This window comes from Miscanthus floridulus, chromosome 18 (assembly GCF_019320115.1).
Source record: "Miscanthus floridulus cultivar M001 chromosome 18, ASM1932011v1, whole genome shotgun sequence".
Lineage (NCBI taxonomy): Eukaryota > Viridiplantae > Streptophyta > Magnoliopsida > Poales > Poaceae > Miscanthus > Miscanthus floridulus.
In genome coordinates this window covers 129,442,085-129,464,522 of record NC_089597.1, presented here as the reverse complement: position 1 = coordinate 129,464,522, position 22,438 = coordinate 129,442,085, and the positions used below count along the sequence as shown (strand labels likewise).

The following is a 22,438-nucleotide window of genomic DNA, read 5'->3' as shown; positions in this document are numbered from 1 at the left end:
CCTGACGTAGGCAGCCAATCCATTGTCCACACATTAGTTGATTCACCTGTGCCTATCCGCCGTATTAGTCCCTCTTTAAGGACATCATGTCCTTCAACAATTGACCACCAAATACGGGAAGGAGACGAACCAATCACTGCTGCAAGGAACTCTTTGTCTGGGAAATAGATAGCTTTTAGGACCCAAGCACTCAAAGAACTGCCATCCTGCAATATCCGCCATGCTTGTTTCGCTATGAGTGCTAGGTTAAACAGTTCCATATCTCAGAAGCCAAGACCACCAAAATATTTCGGTTGGGTCATGTCATCCCAGGCCATAGCAGGGTGTCTGGTTCCTCCTACTAAAATTTAGTCCCTGTCACATCGGATGTTTTGATACTAATTTGGAGTATTAAACGTAGACTAATTACAAAACTAGTTGCATAGATTGAGACTAATTTATGAGATGAATCTATTAATCCTAATTAGGATCATATTTAGTCTTTCTAATTAGTATCAAAATACCTGATGTGATATCTACTAAACTTTAGTCCCTTGATCCAAACACCCTCGATCCCAATCTATGAAAAGGCCAGTAAAAAGCCCAAAGGCTCAGCCCAACCATTGATCCTAGTCACGTCTCTATCCCATGGGCCGTGGGCTCGGCCTAGAACTGCAACTCCGCAAGCCCTCGTCGGCCGCCGCCGCCTGCACCTCCCCAGTCTGTTGCTACCTTGCCGGCGAAGATCGTTTCGTGCCGGCACCGGCAGGCGGCAGCCTTCCTCCAATCCTCCGTCCCTCTCCCTCCCCAACCATCGCCGCCTTCGGTCACCTCGTCTTCCCCAACTACACCTCGCGGTGGCACTGCAAAACGGAGGTGAGCTCGCTCGGCCTTTCTATCTCGGATCTCCTATGCACCTTACTGAGCAGAGAGCCGTGTGAATTTGTGGACCGCGCAGCTAGCGGTTGACCCTGACTCCCATCTCTCCCGATTCGCAGCGGGCGATGCAGGCGAAGAAGCTGACCCTGCTGCAGACGGTGGCAGCTGCGGGAGTCTTCTCCGCCGTCTCCTTCTGGTACCACACAATCTCCCCTCCTGAAGATTCTCGTTGGTTCGGAGCATTCTAGATCTCCCATGCCATGCCTCTTGTGCTGCAGGTATGGCTTCATGTTTGGAAGGGAGTCCGCGCGGCGCGAGCTTGGTGGCATCATAGACGACCTCCGCAGCAACAAGCCCACCACGATCTCTGCCGCTTCCTCGGAACCCGATGCTCATTCCAAGCCATAGTGGGGTATGGTATTTTGTTCCTCCTTTGCCGTACTAAATCTTGTGGTCAGCCTTGTCTTGTGGATCCTGCTAGGCTGTAGATGGAATAACTAGCCTTGGAGATACCAGACTTTTTCCTTCTTCCATAATGTGTATACGGCTTGAACACCAGTTTTTAGACTGAAAAAACAAGTTAAACCTGCCACAAAAGACAAGGAAGAAAAACAAGTTAAAAATGCCCTTGATTGGTTAAGGGGATGGGATATTAATGCATTTTTCGTATTAGTGTGCCTCGTTGTTTGTTTTCGCTAACATGTGCCAATGAGGACACAGCATTTCATATTACTCTTTCTGACGAACATGCTTGTTTTAATATCAAATCATGTCTAGATACTTAGATAGTCTAGTGAGGTCCCAGGAAACTAATCTCTGGCTGGCCCATTGCCCTGTTTTGAAGCCATGGCAGGCAGGATTCACTGCCACATTGCCTATTCAGAACCAATCAGTTATGGTTGGTGATGGGTTGGAACCTGGTGTTTGCCATCAAGCAATATATAATCTCACACTGATTCTAGCTAATAGTTTGGTAGAATTTTCAAGGACCGAGGTGGGCAGGAGCTGAGGCAACTGGCAGTAACGATTACATTGTTCTTTATCTTGCACCAAAAAGCTAGACTTTATGAACAATGTCGCATACATGAAAAATTGAATCTGGCAGGACATTATTGTTAGTGCAAGCGCGGGAATAATGGGAGGCTTTGGAGCCATGGGGGTAAGATCAAGCCCTCAAGCTTATAAACAACATGTACGGTAGCCAAAGAACTAAGGTAGTAAGGTGGCTGGTGATGATGATCACTGTGGCACTGGTGTTAGCACTACAAATGTCCTAGTCCTAGAAACTACAGAGGCATTTTTATGTTCATCATGTTATGTGATGTTTAGTCTTGTTTGTATAGCTGTCATATTTTTTGTTTCCTTGCACAAATAGCACAGGTCAATCGAGTCAATAAGAGTTTACGTGTGGACTTACATGGTGATTTTGCCCCCCTAATGCAGGTCCAGGTCTGCAGTGCGAAGAACAAGATTGTGTGATGATATTAACTGATCTGGTTAGCTGTTAGAAGTGTTCAGCAAGGAGAAAGATTGTTAGATGAAGGTCAAAGGAACCAGATCTATATTTTGTAGGTTTCTGTTTTAGGGAGGCTGCACTTTGAATTCAAAGAAATGAGAGATGATATCATTTGATATGTGGCGTGACTACTGAGTACTGGCTACCAGTTCTTTCTCTTATCAATAATACACTGTACATCAGTCTTCAGGCATAGCCTTGCTGTTGATGCATCGTACTCTTGATTTGTGAATAGTTTCTTGATGACTTTACTGCTTTACTAACCTCATCATTACGTCTTGTGGTTATGAAAAACCTAATCAAACCAAGCTGCCATGGTGCACTTCTTTTAGATTTAAATTCTTTTGTTTCTGATTGCCTGCACAACAACAACAACATAGCCTTTTTAGTCCCAAGCAAGTTGGGGTACGCTAGAGTTAAAACCCACCAAGAGCCCCAAGTCACGGTTCAGGCACTTCAATAGCTGTTTTCCAAGTGCTTCTATTCAAACATAGATATCTAAGTATATGCTAAGCTTTCATATCTCTTTTTATTGCCTCCCTATGCCAATGTCGGTCTTTCTCCATCTTTCCTCATATTATTAGCTTGGCTTAGGACCCCACAATGTACTGGTGCCTCTGGAGGTCTCCTTTGGATATGGCCAAACCACCCCAATTGATGTTGGACAAGCTTTTCTTCAATTGGTGCTACCTCTAGGCGATCACGTATATCATCGTTTCGAACTCGGTCCATTCTTGTGTGACCGTAAATCCATCGCAACATACGTATTTCTGCAACACTCAATTATTAAACATGTCGAATCTTTGTAGGCCAACATTCTGCTCCATACAACATATCCGGTCTAATTGCCGTTCTATAGAACTTGCCTTTTAGCTTTTATGGTACCCTCTTGTCACAGAGAATGCCAGAAGCTTGTCGTCACTTGATCCACCCTACTTTGATTCTATGGCTAACGTCCGCATCAATATCTCAATCCCTCTGTTTCATCGATCCCAGATACCGAAAGGTATCCTTCTTTAGACTCAATGGTCTGTCGCCATAACTCTAGTTTCCTATTTACTCTCGCCTGGCTTTCATCCACTAACACTACATCATCAGCGAACAACATACACCAAGGGATATCCCCTTATATGTTCCCGATAACCTCATCCATTATCAAGGCAAAGAGATACGGACTTAAGGCTGACCCTTAATGAAGTCTAATTTTAATCGGGAAGTAATCTGTGTTACCATCGTTTGTTCGAACACTAGTCACAACATTGTTGTACATGTCCTTGATGAGGGTCACGTACTTTGATGTGACTTTATGTTTGTCTAAAGACCACCACATAACATTTCTTGGTTGTAAGGTCGAGATGGCGGACTAGAGAGGGGGTGAATAGTCTTTTCTAAAATTAATCGCGTCGGCTAACCGAAACAAGTGCGGAATTAAGACGATCGGTCTAGCCAAGACTACACCTCTCTATCTATGTTCTCTAGCGCCTTCCAAAGATACTAATCAAGCAACAAAGGTGCCGGGCTAGTTAGAGCTCACCTAACCAATTCTAGGAGCAAGGTCACACAAATCTATGCCACTAGTACTTTAAGCAACAAGGAAGCTCCTACACATGCTAGTAAGCAAAAGCGCAAAGCCAACTAAGCTCACTAGCAATGCTCAATAACAAGGCAACCAATGCCAAATTAGAGAGCGCAATTACTTAGCTACACAAACTAAGCAATGTGACTAACAAGGTTACACAAACCAAATTAGCCACGCAAGGAAGCTACTTCTATGCTACACAAGCAAGAATAGTAAGCTACATAAGCTAACTAATTACAAGAGCAACAACACAAGATTAATGTATATGAAAATGATAGCAAGCTTGTGTAACGGGGATACAAATCAACGGAAAAAACAAGGTTGACACGATGATTTTTCTCCCGAGGTTCATGTGTTTGCCAACACACTAGTCCCCGTTGTGTCGACCGCTCACTTGGTGGTTCGACGGCTAATTGGCATCACCCGCCAAGCCCGCACATCGGGCGCCGCAAGAACCTACCCCGAAGGTGAGGGTAGCTCAATGACACGCTTTACTAAAGTTGCTCTTTGTGACTCCCACGGGGCGAGCATAAGTGCCCCTCACAAGCACTTCTCCGGAGCACCGCACAAGCTTCTTACGGGCTTCCACGGAGACCACCACCAAGCCATCTAGGAGGTGGCAACCTCCAAGAGTAACAAGCACCACCGGCTTGCAACTCGATCACCTAGTGCCACTCGATGCAACCTCACGATGCAATCGCACTAGAATCGCTCACTCACACAATTGAATGATCACTATCAAGTATGTGTGAGATGGAGGGCTCCTAAGCACTCTCAAGCATGGACACAAAGTCCCCCAAGGTGCTCAACCTCAGCCATGGCCGAAGGCCACTTCTATTTATAGCCCCAAGGGCTAAACTAGCCGTTACCCTTTCATTGGGCAACTGTCGGGTCGACCGAACGCTCCGGTCGTGTTGACCGGATGCTGGTCCTCAACGTCCGGTCGTCCGATGATAGCCACATGTCACCTGCGTTCAACGGCATTCTTCCGATCTCAACGGTCATCTTCTGACCGGACGCAACAGCTTCAACTGACCGGACGCTGGACCTCAGCGTCTGGTCATTTATAGTAAGATACCAACCTTGACCAGACGTGTCCGGTCGCACGTGATCGGATGCAGCCCAGCGTCCGGTCACACTCCAGCTCCTGCATCACCATGCGTCAGCCTGACCGGACGTGCCCTACCAGCGTCTGGTCACTTCCAGTGCCAATGTCCGATGCACTCTATGAGACCCTGTCTTTTCTGTGTAGGGCGCCGGTGGAGTTTCTTCACCAAGTTGATCCACATCAACTCCAACTCCATCTCCTTTGTAAATGTGCCAACACCACCAAGTGTATGTGTGTTAGCTTTTCATAAACATTTCCCAAAGGATGTTAGCCACTCAACTTGCCACGCCACTCGATCCTAGCGACGATGCAAAGTTAGATCACTCGAGTGGCACTAGATGACCGATATGCAAACAAGTTTGCTCCTCTTGATAGTACATCCATCTATTCTAAACCTGGTCATAAACTTCTCTACACACCTATGACCGGTGAAATGAAATGCCCTAGGTTATACCTTTGCCTTGCGCATTCCATTCCATCTCCTCCAACGTCGATGCAACACATGCACCAACATGATCAACAATGATATGATCCACTTCATATCATCATGTGATCATATTGGTTCATCGATCTTGACTTCGCTTGCTTTTCACTGTTGCCTTCGTCCATCGGCGCCAAGTCTTGCTTAAGCTTCACCGCCACGCGGTCCATCGCTCCAAAGCCTTCAACTTGCCCTTCACGCTTGCAACCGGTCCATCAAGCCAAGTCTTGTCTTGATCTTCTCCACCTTGATCACATGACTCAATGTTATGTCTCATGTGCAATGAGCTCCTTCATCATCACATGTGTGAGCTTTGCAACATCTCCAAGCCATTTTCACCTTCATGGCATATGTTGCTCACACACATGTATCTGTGGACTAATCACCAGTGTATCTCACATAAACACAATTAGTCCACCTAGGTTGTCACTCAATTACCAAAACCATATAAGGACCTTTCATTGGTATCTTGTCATAAGTCTTCTCCAAGCCAATAAAAACTAAGTGGAGGTCCTTCTTCTGCTCTCTAAACCGCTCCATAACCTGTCTTATTAAGAAGATTGCTTCTGTGGTTGACCTTCCGAGCATGAAACCAAATTGGTTTATTGATATCTGCGTCATTCCTCGCAGGCGTTGCTAGATGACTCTCTCCCATAACTTCATAGTGTGGCTCATCAACTTAATTCCCACTCCTTAGGCATCTTGTTCGATCAAAAGATATTATTGAACATCTTGGTTAGCCATACTATAGCCATATCCCCGAGACATCTCCACACCTTGATTGGGATACCATCAGAGCCCATCGCTTTGCCCCCTTTCATCCTTTTCAAGGCTTCTCTGACCTCCGATTCTTGAATCATTCACACAAAGCGCCTTTTAGTGTCATCAAACGAGTCGTCCAGCTGAACGGTGGTGTTCTCGTTCTCACCATTCAACAATATATCAAAATACTCATGCCATCTATGTCTAATCTCATGCTCCTTCACCAAGAGCTGCTCCCTCTCATCCTTTATACACTTGACTTGGTTGAAGTCCCTTGTCTTCTTATCGCGAGCCCTAGCCATCCTATAAATGTCCTTCTCTCCTTTCTTCATACTCAAACATTGGTAAAGGTCCTCATAGGCCCGCCCCTTTGCCTCACTCACCGCTCATTTTGTAGTCTTCTTTGCCACCTTGTACTTCTCTATGTTGTTTGCACACCTATCATGATACAAGCGCTTATAGCACTCCTTTTTCTTAATAGCCTTTTGCACATCTTTATTCCACCACCAAGTGTCTTTTGAGTCGCATCTGCTCCCTTTGGTCACTCTAAGTACCTCTGAAGCAACCTTTCAAACGCATGTTGCCATCTTCTCCCACATGCTATTTGCATCGCCTTCATCATTCCAAGGGCCCTCTTCAATGACCTTTTCCTTAAAGACCTTTGATGCCTCCCTTTCTAATTTCCACCACTTCGTTCTAGCAACCCTAGCTTATTTGTTCCCACGAGCTTGCACCAGAAAGTGGAAGTCAGCCACCACCACCTTGTGTTGAGCGATTATACATTCTCCAGGTATCACCTTACAGTCCACGCATGTTCATTTATCCCTCCTTCTTGTAAGGACAAAGTCGATTTGACTAGAGTACTGGCCGCTACTAAAGGTCACTAAATAGGACTGTCTCTTATGGAAGAAAGTGTTAGCTATCATCAGATCAAAAGCTATGGCGAAGTCTAAGACTTCCTCTCCATCCTAGTTTCTACTACCATATCCGAAACCCCCATGAACCGCCTCGAAACCTGCACTTGATGTATCTACATGGCCATTAAGATCACCTCCTATAAAGAGCTTCTCGCTACTAGGGATAGCTCTAACCATGCAATCTAAGTCTTCCTAGAAAAGCCGCTTAGCACTCTCATCATGGCCTACTTGGGGGGCATACTCACTAATTACGTTTAAGATCATATCACTAATGATAAGTTTAACTAAGATGATCCTATCCCCTTGCCTTCTCACCTCCATCACACCATCCTTGAGGCTATTATCAATTAAAACTCCTACTCCATTTTTATTTGAAGTTGTTCCTGTGTACCAGAGCTTGATGCTAGTATTGTCCACCTCCTTCACCTTCTGCTCCTTCCATTTAGTCTCTTGGACGCATAAGATATTTACATGCATCCTAACCACTGTGTCCATTAACTCTCTTAACTTACCTGTAAGGGACCCTATATTCCAGCTACCTAAACGGATACTAGTTGGCTTGACTATCTTTCTTACCCTTCGCACCTGCTGAGGTAGGTGTGAAGACCCTTGCTCATTTTGCACCACACACGGGCACCGATGTGGCGCTCCACTAAGGATGCGATGACCCGATCCTTGCTCACTTAACACTATGTCCAGATCGTGACACGATGCGTCACGGGGGTGACGATCTGGCCCTTGCTCATTTAACACCATATCCGGATTCCGACATGGCGCGTCACTAAGAGGGTTACGCCCAACAGGATTCTTTTGGGTTTCATCTCCATTAAAGTGGCTAAGTTTTTACATTAGCTCACCATGCCTAACACAACCCTCCTCCTTTACTAGGGCTTGGGACCTGCTATGCTGAGACACTAAAGGCGCCCCACCATAAGAATAAAGATTCTAAAGACTACAGACACTACATGATGGACTTGACAGAGTCTAAGATCCTAAAATAATGGCAGAATTGAGCAGAATGTTCACCCTCCAAACCATCTCGGTGGTGACGTTGCTCCCAGCAAGGTTGTTGCAGGGGTTGCTCGCAATCACAAGATCAAAGTCACCAATTCTTCTAATATATGCCTTGATCCTCTCAGATGCCAGTGTCTGCACATCAGTACTCTCAATCGAAGTGTCAGGCTGAGTCAAATAACCGTGTTCATGCCTTGTGGGAACTATTGTTGAGGACTGAGAGATAGTAAGCAACAGTACCAACTTGAAATGAATTCCCTAGTGATCAATGTCTCTCTGTCTTGCTAACACCTCTGGTGTGATCCTTTGGAAAGCCAAGTAGAAGCTCCATCTCATCAGGTTCTAGAGGAGCAACCTTGTTTAAGCCAACCCAAGCGAGATTCCATTTCCTACACTCCTCCAACACAAACTTTTGAACCCTTGGAGGAGGTGGATCTAAACTATTTCTAAGGGCAAAATGAATCCTCTCTTAGAATTTTGCACTAGACACACAAGTCCGTAGGCAATTAAATTGACGCCTTTAGGTCCCATGACGACCATTACCTCTTGTTACATAACATAGGAATGCTTCAAATATTGTCTTTGGAGGTATGGGGAGGAGAGAGAGCTGACCTATTCTCAAGTGGCAGATTAATATGTAACCCCTTTTCCTAGCAGCACAGAAGTATTTCAAGTTCACAAACTTTGGCTGAATATCATACAAGAATCTTGATATGGTAGTCCAGACACCTATTGCAGCAAGAGCAACATTCTCGTAGTAGAAGTATGGTTGACCAACAGCTTGTGCAGGCAACATTCTAAGTAAGAAGAAGCTCAAACTATGAATCTGCTCTACTAAGTAAATGCCCATGCGTTACAACCAGAACATATAATACCACGATAACATATGTATGAACGTGTGTTATATACTATTATTGCGGAAGTGCATGCCTAATGAACACCCACCTATCGACAACGTAGTTGTGCACCGATGTACACGCTAGACAGACATCATGATACCCATCATTCACATGTCCACATCCATTTATCTTCTAGTCGACGTGGTACGGCCTCACGAGCTTGACACCTTAACCATAACGAGTTTATGTTTTACAATACATGTTATCCGGTATTTTTTTTCTCAATGCAACACATGTACATTCACCTAGTACATCAAATAATTGTACAATTAAGAATCTAATCTCTCAATAGTTTGATCAGAAGAACGTGCTTTGCGCAGACACTAAGATGCAGTTGGTCACCAATCAAATATAATCTCTCAATAGTTTGATCAGAAGAACGTCTGACTTTTTGCAGCTAAAGCATGCAGATGGCTGAAGCTGTAGTTAGAAATATCATGCATATAAGTTATTTGTTAATTTTTAAAGTTAAAGTACTGTTGATATCTTTAAAAAAATATGTATCGACGCGTAATGCATTACCTTTTTCATAGAGTTAGAACCTCTTTATATACAATATTCATCGTGAATATATCCTTTGCTGGTTTCTTCTTCCCCTTCCCCCTTCTCCTTCCATTTTTCTTTCCCCTTGTTCACGTCAATCTCAGCAGTCGGCACAGCTAAGATTTTAATGTTCGATCTTGCCGTGACTCTTGATAGCTCTACATACAATTGGTCGTGCGAGAACACTGGTTCCGACAAGTATACTCCGACGTTAGGGATAGTATGGACCTATGCCTTGTTAACGGTCATCACGAAGCTAAGCCGAATAGGGAACTGCTTTCGCTTAAATTGGAAAAGGGAACATCTCTTCGTCCGACGGGCATAAGGGTATGCGAGGCAGAAAAACCCGCTTTCCAGTGTGCTATTCCAACACAATTTCTACGTCTATGATATTTTTTTTGGAACCCCCGTATGATAAGCCTGGTACCATTACAAAGTCCGTTCGTAGGGTCAATGTTCCTAAGCAATATGACCGGACAACTAATCTTCAGCTTCAACACATGTGGAGGTAGACCATTGGGTGTCAAAGTGTTAAGGAATTCCTTGGGGTAGTAGTTGTGCGGATCATCCACCGCACAGTCAAAGCTATGGTATACCATCTCATCCCCGTGGAAATGACCTATCATCTTCATATTAATCATATCGACCCAGTCGTTCTGCGTAGATAAGATCGCTCGAGAGGTGATATAATCTTTGCTTGACATATTCACATTGAGGTTAGGGAATATGCAGTCAATTAGAGTATCAAGGTCACTATCTTCCCTGGTGTGCGGTATGCATATATCATGAGGAAGATGGATTTCATCATCAACAGTCGCCTCCTCAGATCCTCCACCGACACGCAACAAGTATTCTGCAAACCACGGGTCACTCTTTGCCCTCATGTTGCGCACCAGTTTTAGATGTCGCATGGAATCCCAAAGGTACCACATCTGCAGCGAGGCACCGACCACCTGAGCCCTCGACCCTCTTCGAACAACGAAAAGAACCTGTCTAAAATCTCCACCGAACACCATGGTCTTTCCTCCAAACGACAGCTTTGGTCGATCCATTATATCACAGAGACTATTGTCCAGTGCCTCGACAATCTGCGTCTTTGTCATGCTAGCCTCATCTCAAATAATGAGAGATGATGCTCGAAAAAGCTTGGCAGTACCACTCTGTTTCATGAAGGTGCAAAAGGCTCCATTATCAATGGTGAGGGGAATCTTGAAGTGCAAGTGGGCGGTTCTACCACTAGATATTATTGAGGCTACGACACCAGATGTAGCTGTTGCCACAACAATCTTTTTCTGACTACGTATAGTAGCGAGAAGTGCTCTGTACAGATAAGTCTTTCCGGTCCCGCCAGGACCATCCACAAAGAAGAGACCCCCATCCTCGGTATCAACCGAGGACATAATCTCATCGTATGTAGTCCACTGCTCCTCATTAAGGGTGTCTGATAGCCACATCATCCTCATTAGCCTCAATGCTAGCCTCCTCAAAAAATCTCTCTAGGAATATCATGAGAGGCATCATATGTGTCATCGATATCAAGAAGTGGATACATCTTTATATCCTTCTACATTGATTGTAGCAATTTCGAATATCTATGAGGACCATCTGCTCCACCATAAAGGTGGATTGATTATTACGCGTGTAGTCCTCCGACATTGCCTCCTTGTGTTTCTCCCACAGTCCAAATACATCGCTGGGCTCACAAAATACCAATATTGTTGTAGAGAGCCTTCGCAGTGTATATGACATCATCCACCCGGTTGCCTCAGTGAGACTCTCGTTTAGCGTGTTGTCCTCTTCGATTAGGCTCCTTCTTTCTGTAGCTTCACGGAAGGTCGATAGGAGTTTTTGGTCCACGGTCCTTAGACACTCAAATGAGGTTGCACCTGCCACGTGGTTCACGAGAACCCTCAAATAGTAACGCTCCCCCATCGGCTGGATTGATAGACACGATTCTTCCAATCTATCGTAATGTATCACGACGTACCCTCTTTTGCCAAAATTTGCCCAGTGATTGCCACGTATAGAACTCGGGAAAGTCCCGGTACAATATACCTCGGGCTGTTTCATATATCCTATTCATCTCAAAGTATGTTGTAAGCAAATTTTCAACACCAGGACGATTAAGAACTCATCGAACCCCCTCGCGCTGCGCTGGTGAGATGACACCAGTCCCGGTGGCCACGGCAATCCCGGCGGCGGCAGCGGCCGGTAGAAAGCCCTAGGACCGGCTAAACACCATACTCTAGCAAAGATCGAGCAGTACATCATACCTCGTCCGTAGCGGTGCCGACTCTTCTCCTCTCGACGGCGGCACGAAGGGGACGAATCGCGGCATGGTCGTGGCGAGGTCGTCGTAGCTTCTCGGATCAAGGCGGCGTCGTGGTTGTGGCTGTGTACGTCAGGACGGTACTGGTCATGGTTGTAAACACAGGGCGCAAAAAGGCGGCGGGGAGTGGTAGTGCTGCTCGACATGTCGTGGGCTCGTGGTTGATTCCTGGGTTGAGGAAGGAGGATCCGCCGCCTGGTAAACAGAATAGGAGAGACGTGGATGCGATTGATTTATGTTGCCTTCTTTGCCGCCGGTATCGTCGCACGTGGGAGAGGGCATGCGATTTATGTTTCCTTTTTGGCCGGGAGAAATCATCGTGCGGCGGTGGCGATTACCATTTAGACCGGGCAAAATCATCGTGTGGGCGTCTGGTTTTGCACGCCGGGTAATCTTCGCATGCTGGGAAGTTTTCGCACGTCGAGCGACGGTTCCTATCGGTAATTTTTAGTTGTAGAGATTATCACCATTGTCCTTCATGGCCTTCAGAACAATCTCCTCCGTGAAACCCATGTCCATATACTTCTGAACCAAAGAGCCAGATGGCCCAGCCTTCCCAATGCCATTAGCAACCCGTGTCGATGGGCCTGGAGCATCAGTGTTCTTTGATGTCAGAGCTGATGATCCGTCACCAGCAGCGTTGAAGCTCGCTGCCTCCTCCCATCACTTTTCCATTCGAACTTGTCACTGCCATCACTACCGCTAAGAGCACCCGCAGTGGAGGGTCCTAGGCCGGGTCGATGCACATTAGACCTGCATCTATACACTGCAGCATCGGTTCTATATAGACCCAGCGTCCATCCATCGAACTGGCTCCCATGAAATAAAATACTCTTTTCTTTCTTATCATCTTCTCTCTCTAGATGAGACAGGTACCTGCTGAGTCCGGTGGGTGGCCGGGTGTAAGCGTGAAAAGGTGGGGCTGCCGATATTTTAATATACTATGGGTCCGCTTAAAAATACAACCCCAGTTCTATACATTGTGACCAAATTAACAGGGAACGTCACATCATTTTATAGACACAGGATTGATTCTATACACTGCGGAGGCTCGCTAACCCAGTGCACTATTCCTGAACCTTCGCAAAGGGATCCGGGGGCTGCCTCTCCCGTGATCCCTCTGACCCTCTCGTCTTCCTCGGCCCCGGCGTGTCCGGAAGCTGCTGCGACGGACCCGGGGGCTGCCTGTTTCTTTCCTCACGGGCCAGATTCCGCACACCTGCACTCCCATGGGCACGGCCCAGGCTACCCTATACAACTAGCCTATCCAGGCCCAGGCTGCACTGTATCTTTACTCCTATCCTTTCCTATAATACTTCCCCCCTCGCCCCTCCTAATACAAAATTCAAAATTTCCCCACGTCGCCACGCGGTTCCTCCGCTGATCACGCACGGGAATGGAGGCCACCGCCGCCGACCTACTCGTCGCCCTCTCGTCCCCGCCGCCGTCCTCTCACGTCGGCCTCTACTCCCGCTACGCTGCCTACCTCCAGCCCTTCACCGCGCACTTGCCCACCTCGAGCCAGACCGGGTGGCGACCGCCGCGGCCTCCCTACGCGGCGACCGCCCTCTGCCCCCTCGCGAAGCGCTACCTCCCGTTCCTCAACCGCGCGCTGCAGCTCCTCACGAATCTCCTCCGCGCGACGCCTAATAGCCCGCGCGGCGCGTGCATCGACGACGACGACCTCCTCGGCGTCTACGCCCTAGTCCTGGACTGCCTCACGGCCGTGTCGCCTTGTCTCGCGGGGAAGCCCTCCGCTGTGCTGCTCCAGCACGGCCGCTTCTCCTGCTGCCTCGAGTCGCGTGGTCGCCACCCGGTCTGAACAGTTCTTCTTTCCATCTTCTCTTCTCCTACTACAGTGCTAGATGTGACCGCAAGGCTGACTTTGACGCATGTCCCTGCTATGGCTACAGTGCGGCAGGGGAGCATTTCGACGCCTGCCCCTGCAGCGGCTACAGTGCAGCAGCAGGAAGACCTTTCGGCGCCGCCTGTCCCTGCCACACGTTCATATAAGGGAGCAGCAGATTACTTAACAAGTTACGTATACTTTTGTATTAAAGTACTTTTGTATTAAAGAGAGAAACAACATACCATTATAACCACAACCCCATAGGTCCATTAGTATATAATTCTTTGCATTCAACATAATATACTATTATAAATATTGCTAGTCAAGATACGTTGGAGACTATACTTTTCATCAGAGTAAGTTGAGTAAATCCATCTAGGAATACCCTTTAAATGGTATCAGTAAACTAGATGGTAGAGAAATTACAACAGATTTCAAGTTGCAGCAATGGAAATGAAGTATTGGATTTTTAACTTTAAACATAACAGAATCAGTGGTACACTTTAACAGATCAAGCAAAAGCCTTGCGCTCCCTCCCCAACTCAAATCCACACAAGAGCAAATCTTGCGAGCAACCTGCCACCAGGAATGAAAAAAAAACATAATGTCGCAGTTAACCAGCTAGTATATATAGCACACTGATTTGGTGAATAGCAAAAGGAAATCAGTCGCATCGTGACACATACTGCCAGCAAATGCTGAATCATTTGCGTGTTCACGCATTGCTCTAACATAGAGGCACAGAGTCTATGCACCAGATCAGCACTGAATGATGAAGACTCGGCAACAAGGAAATAGCTGCACCGGGCCATTGCATTGACAAGCAGGGTGAGGTACTTCCTACTGACGTGTTCAGCCAGAATCCTGCACAAAAACATGTATAAGCTCCTCGTAAGCCCACTCAGCGTCTTGTTTACTGAATACGGAAATTCCGAATCCGAGGTTGGCGATCTCACCGAAACCATGGCTGGAGCTGCTGAACGAGGACGAGAACACGTTCGTAAGTGGCGGATTCCTTCACCTTGCCCTTGCTGGCACAATTAGCCAGGCAGACGGTGAGCTCGACCCCGAGCACGGCGACATCAGGGTCCATGCCAGCCTCCCCAGAGTCGCCAGGGTCTGGAAGAATAACGGAACCGACACTTTCATCGCCGCCGCGCCGCCGTGACCTGGTGCTCGTCGTCGTGGGCGGAGAGAGCGATGAGTGGAGGGCGTCGAGCGTGGAGGCCGCCTCCGCCCCGGCGCGCGCGAGGCGACCGCGTGACTCGAGGCAGCGCGGTCGCCTCAGAGCGGCCGCTTCTCCTGCTGCCTCAAGTCGCGCGGTCGCCTCGCGCGCGTCGGGGCGGAGGCGGCCTCCGCGCTCGACGCCCTCCGCTCATCGCTCTCTCCGCCCACGACGACGAGCACCAGGTCACGGCGGCGCGGCGGCGATGAAAGTGTCGGTTCCGTTATTCTTCCGGACCCTAGCGACTCTGGGGAGGCTGGCACGGACCCTGATGTCGCCGTGCTTGGGGTCGCGCTCACCGTCTGCCTAGCTAATTGTGCCAGCAAGGGCAAGGTGAAGGAATCCGCCACTTACGAACGTGTTCTCGTCCTCGTTCAGCAGCTCCAGCCATGGTTTCGGTGAGATCGCCAACCTCGGATTCGGAATTTCCGTATTCAGTAAACAAGACGCTGAGTGGGCTTACGAGGAGCTTATACATGTTTTTGTGCAGGATTCTGGCTGAACACGTCAGTAGGAAGTACCTCACCCTGCTTGTCAATGCAATGGCCCGGTGCAGCTATTTCCTTATTGCCGAGTCTTCATCATTCAGTGCTGATCTGGTGCATAGATTCTGTGCCTCTACGTTAGAGCAATGCGTGAACGCGCAAATGATTCAGCATTTGCTGGCAGTATGTGTCACGATGCGACTGATTTCCTTTTGCTATTCACCAAATCAGTGTGCTATATATACTAGCTGGTTAACTGCGACATTATGTTTTTTTTTCATTCCTGGTGGCAGGTTGCTCGCAAGATTTGCTCTTGTGTGGATTTGAGTTGGGGAGGGAGCGCAAGGCTTTTGCTTGATCTGTTAAAGTGTACCACTGATTCTGTTATGTTTAAAGTTAAAAATCCAATACTTCATTTCCATTGCTGCAACTTGAAATCTGTTGTAATTTCTCTACCATCTAGTTTACTGATACCATTTAAAGGGTATTCCTAGATGGATTTACTCAACTTACTCTGATGAAAAGTATAGTCTCCAACGTATCTTGACTAGCAATATTTATAATAGTATATTATGTTGAATGCAAAGAATTATATACTAATGGACCTATGGGGTTGTGGTTATAATGGTATGTTGTTTCTCTCTTTAATACAAAAGTACTTTAATACAAAAGTATACATAACTTGTTAAGTAATCTGCTGCTCCCTTGTATGAACGCGTGGCAGGGACAGGTGGCGCCGAAAGGTCTTCCTGCTGCTGCACTGTAGCCGCTGCAGGGGCAGGCGTCAAAATGCTCCCCTGCTGCACTGTAGCCACAGCAGGGACATGCGTCAAAGTCAGCCTTGCGGTCACATCTAGCACTGTAGTAGGAGAAGAGAAGATGGAAAGAAGAACTGTTCCGACTGGCTGGGAAACTGGATTTATTGGCTGAGTCCCAAGTTTTAAGCCAACAAGAGCTGGATTTGAAACAAAGTGTAAATGAAAAAATCATACAGTTACTTCGGGAAGAGGAAGTAAAATGGTTCCAAAGAGCTAAAACAAAAAATCTGCTACAAGGGGATAATAATACCAAATACTTCCATATGGTGGCTAATGGAAAAAGAAGGAAAACAAGAATCTTTGAACTAGAACAAGAAGGGGAAGTAATCAAGGGGCAGGAAAACTTAAAAGTTTTTATAACAAATTATTATAAAGATCTATTTGGATCATCACTGAGAAATAATTTCTCACTAGATGAATAAAAAATAAATGATATACCCCAGATAACTGAGGAAGAAAATAAGCTGCTCACTGAAATGTTCACGGAGAAAGAAGTAAGAGAAGCAATTTTTCAAATGAATCATAATAAGGCATCAGGTCCTGATGGGTTTCCGACGGAATTTTACCAGATATTCTGGTCTCTCATAAAAGATGACTTAATGGCCATGTTTAGAGAGTTCCATGCTGGTAAATTACCTCTTTTTAACCTTAATTTTGGGACAATCACTCTTATACCAAAACAAAAAGAAGTCAAACAAGTTCAGCAGTACAGGCCGATCTGCATGCTCAATGTAAGCTTCAAGATCTTTACTAAGGTCATGGCTAACAGGCTTGTGGCGGTGGCTGATAAAGTTGTGAGACAATCGCAAACTGCATTCATGACAGGAAGGAACATCCTAGAAGGAGTAGTAATATTTCATGAAACTATTCATGAGCTGCATAGGAAGAAAATGAGTGGGGTAGTTCTTAAATTGGATTTCGAAAAGGCCTATGATAAAGTTAACTGGGTATTTGTACAACAGGCTCTTAGGATGAAGGGTTTCTCGCCAATGTGGTGTAAATGGATTGAAGAGGTAGTGAGTTGAGGAAACGTGGGGGTTAAAGTGAATGAGGAAATAGGCCATAACTTTCAGACTAGAAAAGGACTTAGGTAGGGAGATCCCCTCTCACCTATCCTTTTTAATCTGATAGCAGACATGTTGGCTATCTTAGTGTCGAGAGCAAAAAACTGCCGACAATTTAGGGGGTTAGTACCAAATCTAGTCGATGATGGGCTTTCCATTTTACAGTACGCTGATGATACGGTACTGTTTATGGAAGATGATTTGGATGAGGCAAAAAATTTAAAACTGGTGCTGATAGCTTTCGAAAATTTGTCGGGCTTAAAAATCAATTTCCATAAAAGTGAGTTGTTTTGTTTTGGGGCGGCAAATAACCATGGTTTGGAATATATGAGAATTTTTGGTTGTGTAGAGGGAAGCTTTCCCTTTAGATACTTAGGAATTCCAATGTACTATCGAAAGCTTTCAAATAAACACTAGTGCTCAATTGAAGAGCGCTTCCAGAGAAAGCTAAGTAGTTGGAAAGGGAAACTTCTTTCTTTGGGTGGCAGACTTGTGTTGATCAACTCAGTTCTGTCAAGCCTGCCGATGTTCATGATGTCATTCTTTGCCGTCCCAAAAGGGGTAAGGAAAAGATTGGATTATTACCGATCCAGGTTTTTTTGGCAATGTGATGAACACAAAAGGAAGTACAGACTGGCTAAATGGAGTATCCTGTGTAAACCGAGATGTATGGGGGGAATGGGGATTTTAGATCTGGAAACTCAGAATCATTGCTTACTTAGTAAATGGTTATTCAAGCTTTTTAATGAGGAGGGTCGGTGGCAGGATGTACTTAAAAGGAAGTATGTCAAGAACAAATGTCTTTCACAGTTAGAAAAACGTCCAGGGGACTCTCAGTTTTGGTCTGGGCTGATGGGGGTAAAAAATTTGCTATTACAATATGGTAGGTTCAAAGTTAACAATGGGCAACAAACAAGATTTTGGGAGGACGTGTGGATTGATCAACAACCGTTAAGACGAAGGTTTCCAGAACTGTACAGAATTGTAAGGAAAAAAGGGGTATCAGTAGCTAGTGTTTTAAACTCAACACCGCTGAGTGTCTCATTTAGGCGGGGATTAGGGGGTGACAGACTAAATGAGTGGCTAAAGCTAGTCTCTTTAGTTCTTATAGTAAAACTAAATAATGATAAGGACTGCTTCATTTGGTAAATAAAAAAGAATGGAGTTTTCTCCACACAGTCACTATATAGGGAGCTAATGAAAAGAGAGAGGATTTCAGAGAATAACGTGTTCTGGAAAGCTAAATTACCTTTGAAAATTAAAGTCTTCCTCTGGTATTTAAAGAAAGGGGTGATTTTAACAAAGGATAACTTGGTTAAGAGAAGATGGAAAGGAGATACTAAGTGTACCTTCTGTGGGTCAGAAGAAAATATCCAACATCTTTTCTTTGACTGCCGAATAACTAGATCGGTTTGGAATACATTGTTCATCACCTTTAACTTGAAACCACCTAAAAGCATTACTCACATGTTTGGATCTTGGATAAGGAGATTTGCTCCTAGACTAAGAAATCAAATAATAGTGGGGATTGCAGCCATGTGTTGGGTTCTATGGTTGAATAGAAATGAGGCAGTATTCCAAAATCGAGTTACTAATTCTTGCTTGCAGGTACTTTTCAGGGGGACCTTTTGGATCAGACAATGGTCCATGTTGTCTAAAGAGGAAGAGGGAAGAAAGATGAAGGAGGGCTGCAGGTATCTAGAAGGCTTGTCACTGCAATTTTTTGGATCCAGTGGGTGGAGAAATCAAAAGAGAATAAAACTGTAATCCTCAGGGAGAGGTACTGGAAGATCACAGCTATCAAAAAAGGAAGAGAGGAAAGCTATGAAGTTTGGATGCATGGAGTTCGAAATGATGGTGGCAAATCTTCAGAAGTTCTGTGTCGAAGCAACAAAACAGTTTAGAGAACTAGCTTCGTTTTTGCTGTATACCGTCTGTGATTGGACACTTCGAGTGTTGCCGGTTTAGCTACAGCTGGAGTTGGGGTTTAGCTGTTTACTAGTATGTGGTTTGGCTGCATCTTTTGGGTTGTGTTTAGTCAAGGCATGGGTTATTTGGTTATCAGTAGTTTGGAGTTGGGGAGAGGCTGCTTAGCAGTCTTATGGTCTTAGACCATGGTCTTGTAATGGTTCAGTTTGGTTGTACCCATTCGATTATGAATGTGGGAGACCGGAATACTGTTGTTCCTTTATCTAAAAAAAGCATGGTAGCCTGACATATTTGTGTACTAGGATTAGATGGGTAGAGTTGTATATATAGTTTACCACTGTAACTCAGTAAAAAGAGTGAGTTCAGTTTTATCATCTCATCTGCAGAGCTCTGGCCAACGCGGATGCTTATACTGTGTGTGTGCTCTGTTCTCCCTCCCTTCTTCTATCTCTAGCCATAGTGTGTGGTCACCAACGATAGTCTGTGATCGGCAACGCTGGTGAGTGGTCGGCTCACCCGTGACGGAGATCCAAGGGGCCAACAAGTGGTATCAGAGCCATATAAGCGCCGTCGCCAGACTAACCGTTGACGATGACGAACGGTTTGAAGAGGGACGACAGCAGCGGCACTGCTGTGGCTGCCCAGCCAAGACAAGACTGTCTAGCTTGCTGCAACCCTTTTTATTTGATGTTAAGAGGATTATTTCATATTGCACCATAATGAAACTGAATAATGCAATTATGTTGTGCAGGGAAATGCTGGGCATTATCCAACAAGTAAAGAGCTGGTCATGGTGTTCGAGAAAAAAAAAGAGCTGGTCATGGACTTGGCAAATTATGATCTGTTCATGTACATTGGACATGGAAGTGGTATGCCCAGAACATTAATAGTTTCTTCCCATCCATTTAAACTTCTGTTCCCTTTAACCTACTGTAGTCGTGTCTGATGGTTCGTACTAATTAGTTTATAATTGTAAATCCCTCCCTACTGGGAGCCTGATGCATGGTAACCCAAGCTAAGCAGCCTGTTTGTTTGGCTGTGGCTTGTCGTAAACAATCGTAAATTTTTAGTCAGAACAGTATTTTTCTCTCACATAAACCAGTCAACAGTATTTTTTCACGAACTAACAACGATACGAACCAGCCAACCGAACATGTTGAAGTTCTTTTTTACTGTGTGGCAACCCAAGCTAAATCACCGTATAGGTCTTTCTATAGTGGAGAAGAGCTGGCAGTAGGATGCGCTGCTCTGTTAGGTAGGTCCTGTACTGCAGGGAAGGGAAGGAGAAATCCTTCACCAACGGAATGCTTCCCTCCCAGCGCCCAGTCGCATGTTTCCTGCGACCTCGCTGGCAGTGACAGGCAAGGGCACCCCACCCAAGTAGTTATTATTCTATCTGAGGTGGGTCCTGTTTAGATTGAGGTTAGAAATTAGTATTTGGCACTGTAGCACTTTCATTTATATTTAACAATTATTGTCTAATCATGGCCTAATTAGACTTAAAAGATTCGTCTCGTAATTTATAATCAAACTATGTAATTAATTATTTTTTTATCTATATTTAATACTCCATACATATGTCCAAAGATTTGATGTAATGAAGAGAGAGTGAAAAACTTACAATCTAATCAAGGCCTGGCTTTTGCTCGCCGGAGCTCCCCCTCAACCGTTTCGTCCTCGCTTCCATTCCAGAGGCTATGCAGCTACCAATGATGTGCCTAGGGAGATGGAGGTGGGCCCAAAGAAAATAAATCATTTGCTTCGATCCCCTTTACACTTCGCTTTCTACAACTCTGTTTTGGCGAACTGGGAGCCCAAGCCCTTCCACACCCTCCCTCCTCTGCCGCTACCGACAACGACATCTTCCTCAAGCAGCACAACTAAAACATATGATAGTGGGAGTTCTTCGTGGATCAAGACCCTGCTGGTTTGATCCAAGCAATGTACCATACCCTGCGGGACATTGTAAGGCCCATCCTTGGTGCCACACCATATGCAGCATCAACAACTCTACTGCGAATCTTTCCAACAAAAAGAACTTGACTGTGCCTGGGATGTCATCAACATGTGGCTTTGTACTCGCAACTCAACCTCCGGTTCCAGTGAAGCAAGGAAGGCCCTTCCTCCACGCTGGCACTCCACTCACCAGCCACATGTGCTTTTGGCATGCATGTCAGGGCAGAGCTAGGGCTGTTTGTCGGGGGTCAGCCGAACCTGTCGATTTTTTTAGTCCAGTAAAGAAACACTGTTGTAAGAAGCAGTCAATGGCATTCCTGTTGTGGAAAAGACCCCAATCATCCGTTGGCCTAGCTCCCCGCTGATGCCTGCATTTTAACAGGTGCTTCAGTGTTCACTGTCCTGGTCAACTATGTGCGCCAATTATCTGTAAAAGTCGTTGGCTGCCTTTGTACTGCATTAACACATAGTATATATTATAAGTGGTAAAAAAAATATAGTACTTCCATATCAACCAGTGTAGTTCTTTTAAATACAATGCTCTCAGCATAGCGTTTATTTAAAACTTTTGCTATTGTGAACGCTAAATAGTGTGAGTTTAGGCAATTTGACTTGTCAGATGTATTAGCACAGTGGAATAGACATCGGTGGGGACTACTTTGGTTGTGTGCTAGAGCCAAGAATGTTTTGAAGTGTGTGCCTAATCCCTATGACAATCAGTTAATGCTATTACTATTAACAAGTGAACTTTGACTATTGTTCAGATCCTCTTTTTTCGGTGGGTATTGTTTAGGTACCTGTCATACGTGTGCTGAGAACAACAATCGTTGGTTACTTGGTTGATTCAATCTAACTAGTTCGGAAAAATGATGCAGGATCAAAGTACGTTAACCTAAAGGAAATTGAGAAGCTGAAGAACTGTGCATCTGCTGTTCTTATGGGGTGCAGCAGCGGTACGCTGCATTGCAAAGGGAGTTATGCACCTCTTGGTGCCCCGCTGTCCTATTTATTGGGTGGTTCACCTGCTGTTGTTGCAAATCTCTGGGATGTTTCAGATAAGGACATTGATCGGTTTAGCAAAGCTTTGCTCCATTCATGGTTGCAAT

General features: G+C 45.5%; 1 protein-coding gene and 1 pseudogene across 1 annotated transcript; one reads left to right on the top strand and one right to left on the bottom strand.

The window, feature by feature from the left end:
* The first annotated feature begins 624 nt into the window (after nt 1-624).
* Nucleotides 625-2,577, top strand: LOC136523070 (uncharacterized). Its single transcript, XM_066516847.1, has 4 exons — nt 625-855; nt 978-1,054; nt 1,137-1,270; nt 2,302-2,577. Exons 1-3 carry the CDS (start codon nt 628-630, stop codon nt 1,264-1,266), a joined length of 435 nt encoding a protein of 144 aa, XP_066372944.1. The 5' UTR covers nt 625-627; the 3' UTR covers nt 1,267-1,270; nt 2,302-2,577.
* A 5,605-nt stretch (nt 2,578-8,182) lies between these two features.
* Nucleotides 8,183-9,085, bottom strand: LOC136524661 (DNA (cytosine-5)-methyltransferase DRM2-like; annotated as a pseudogene).
* Nucleotides 9,086-22,438: the final 13,353 nt, after the last annotated feature.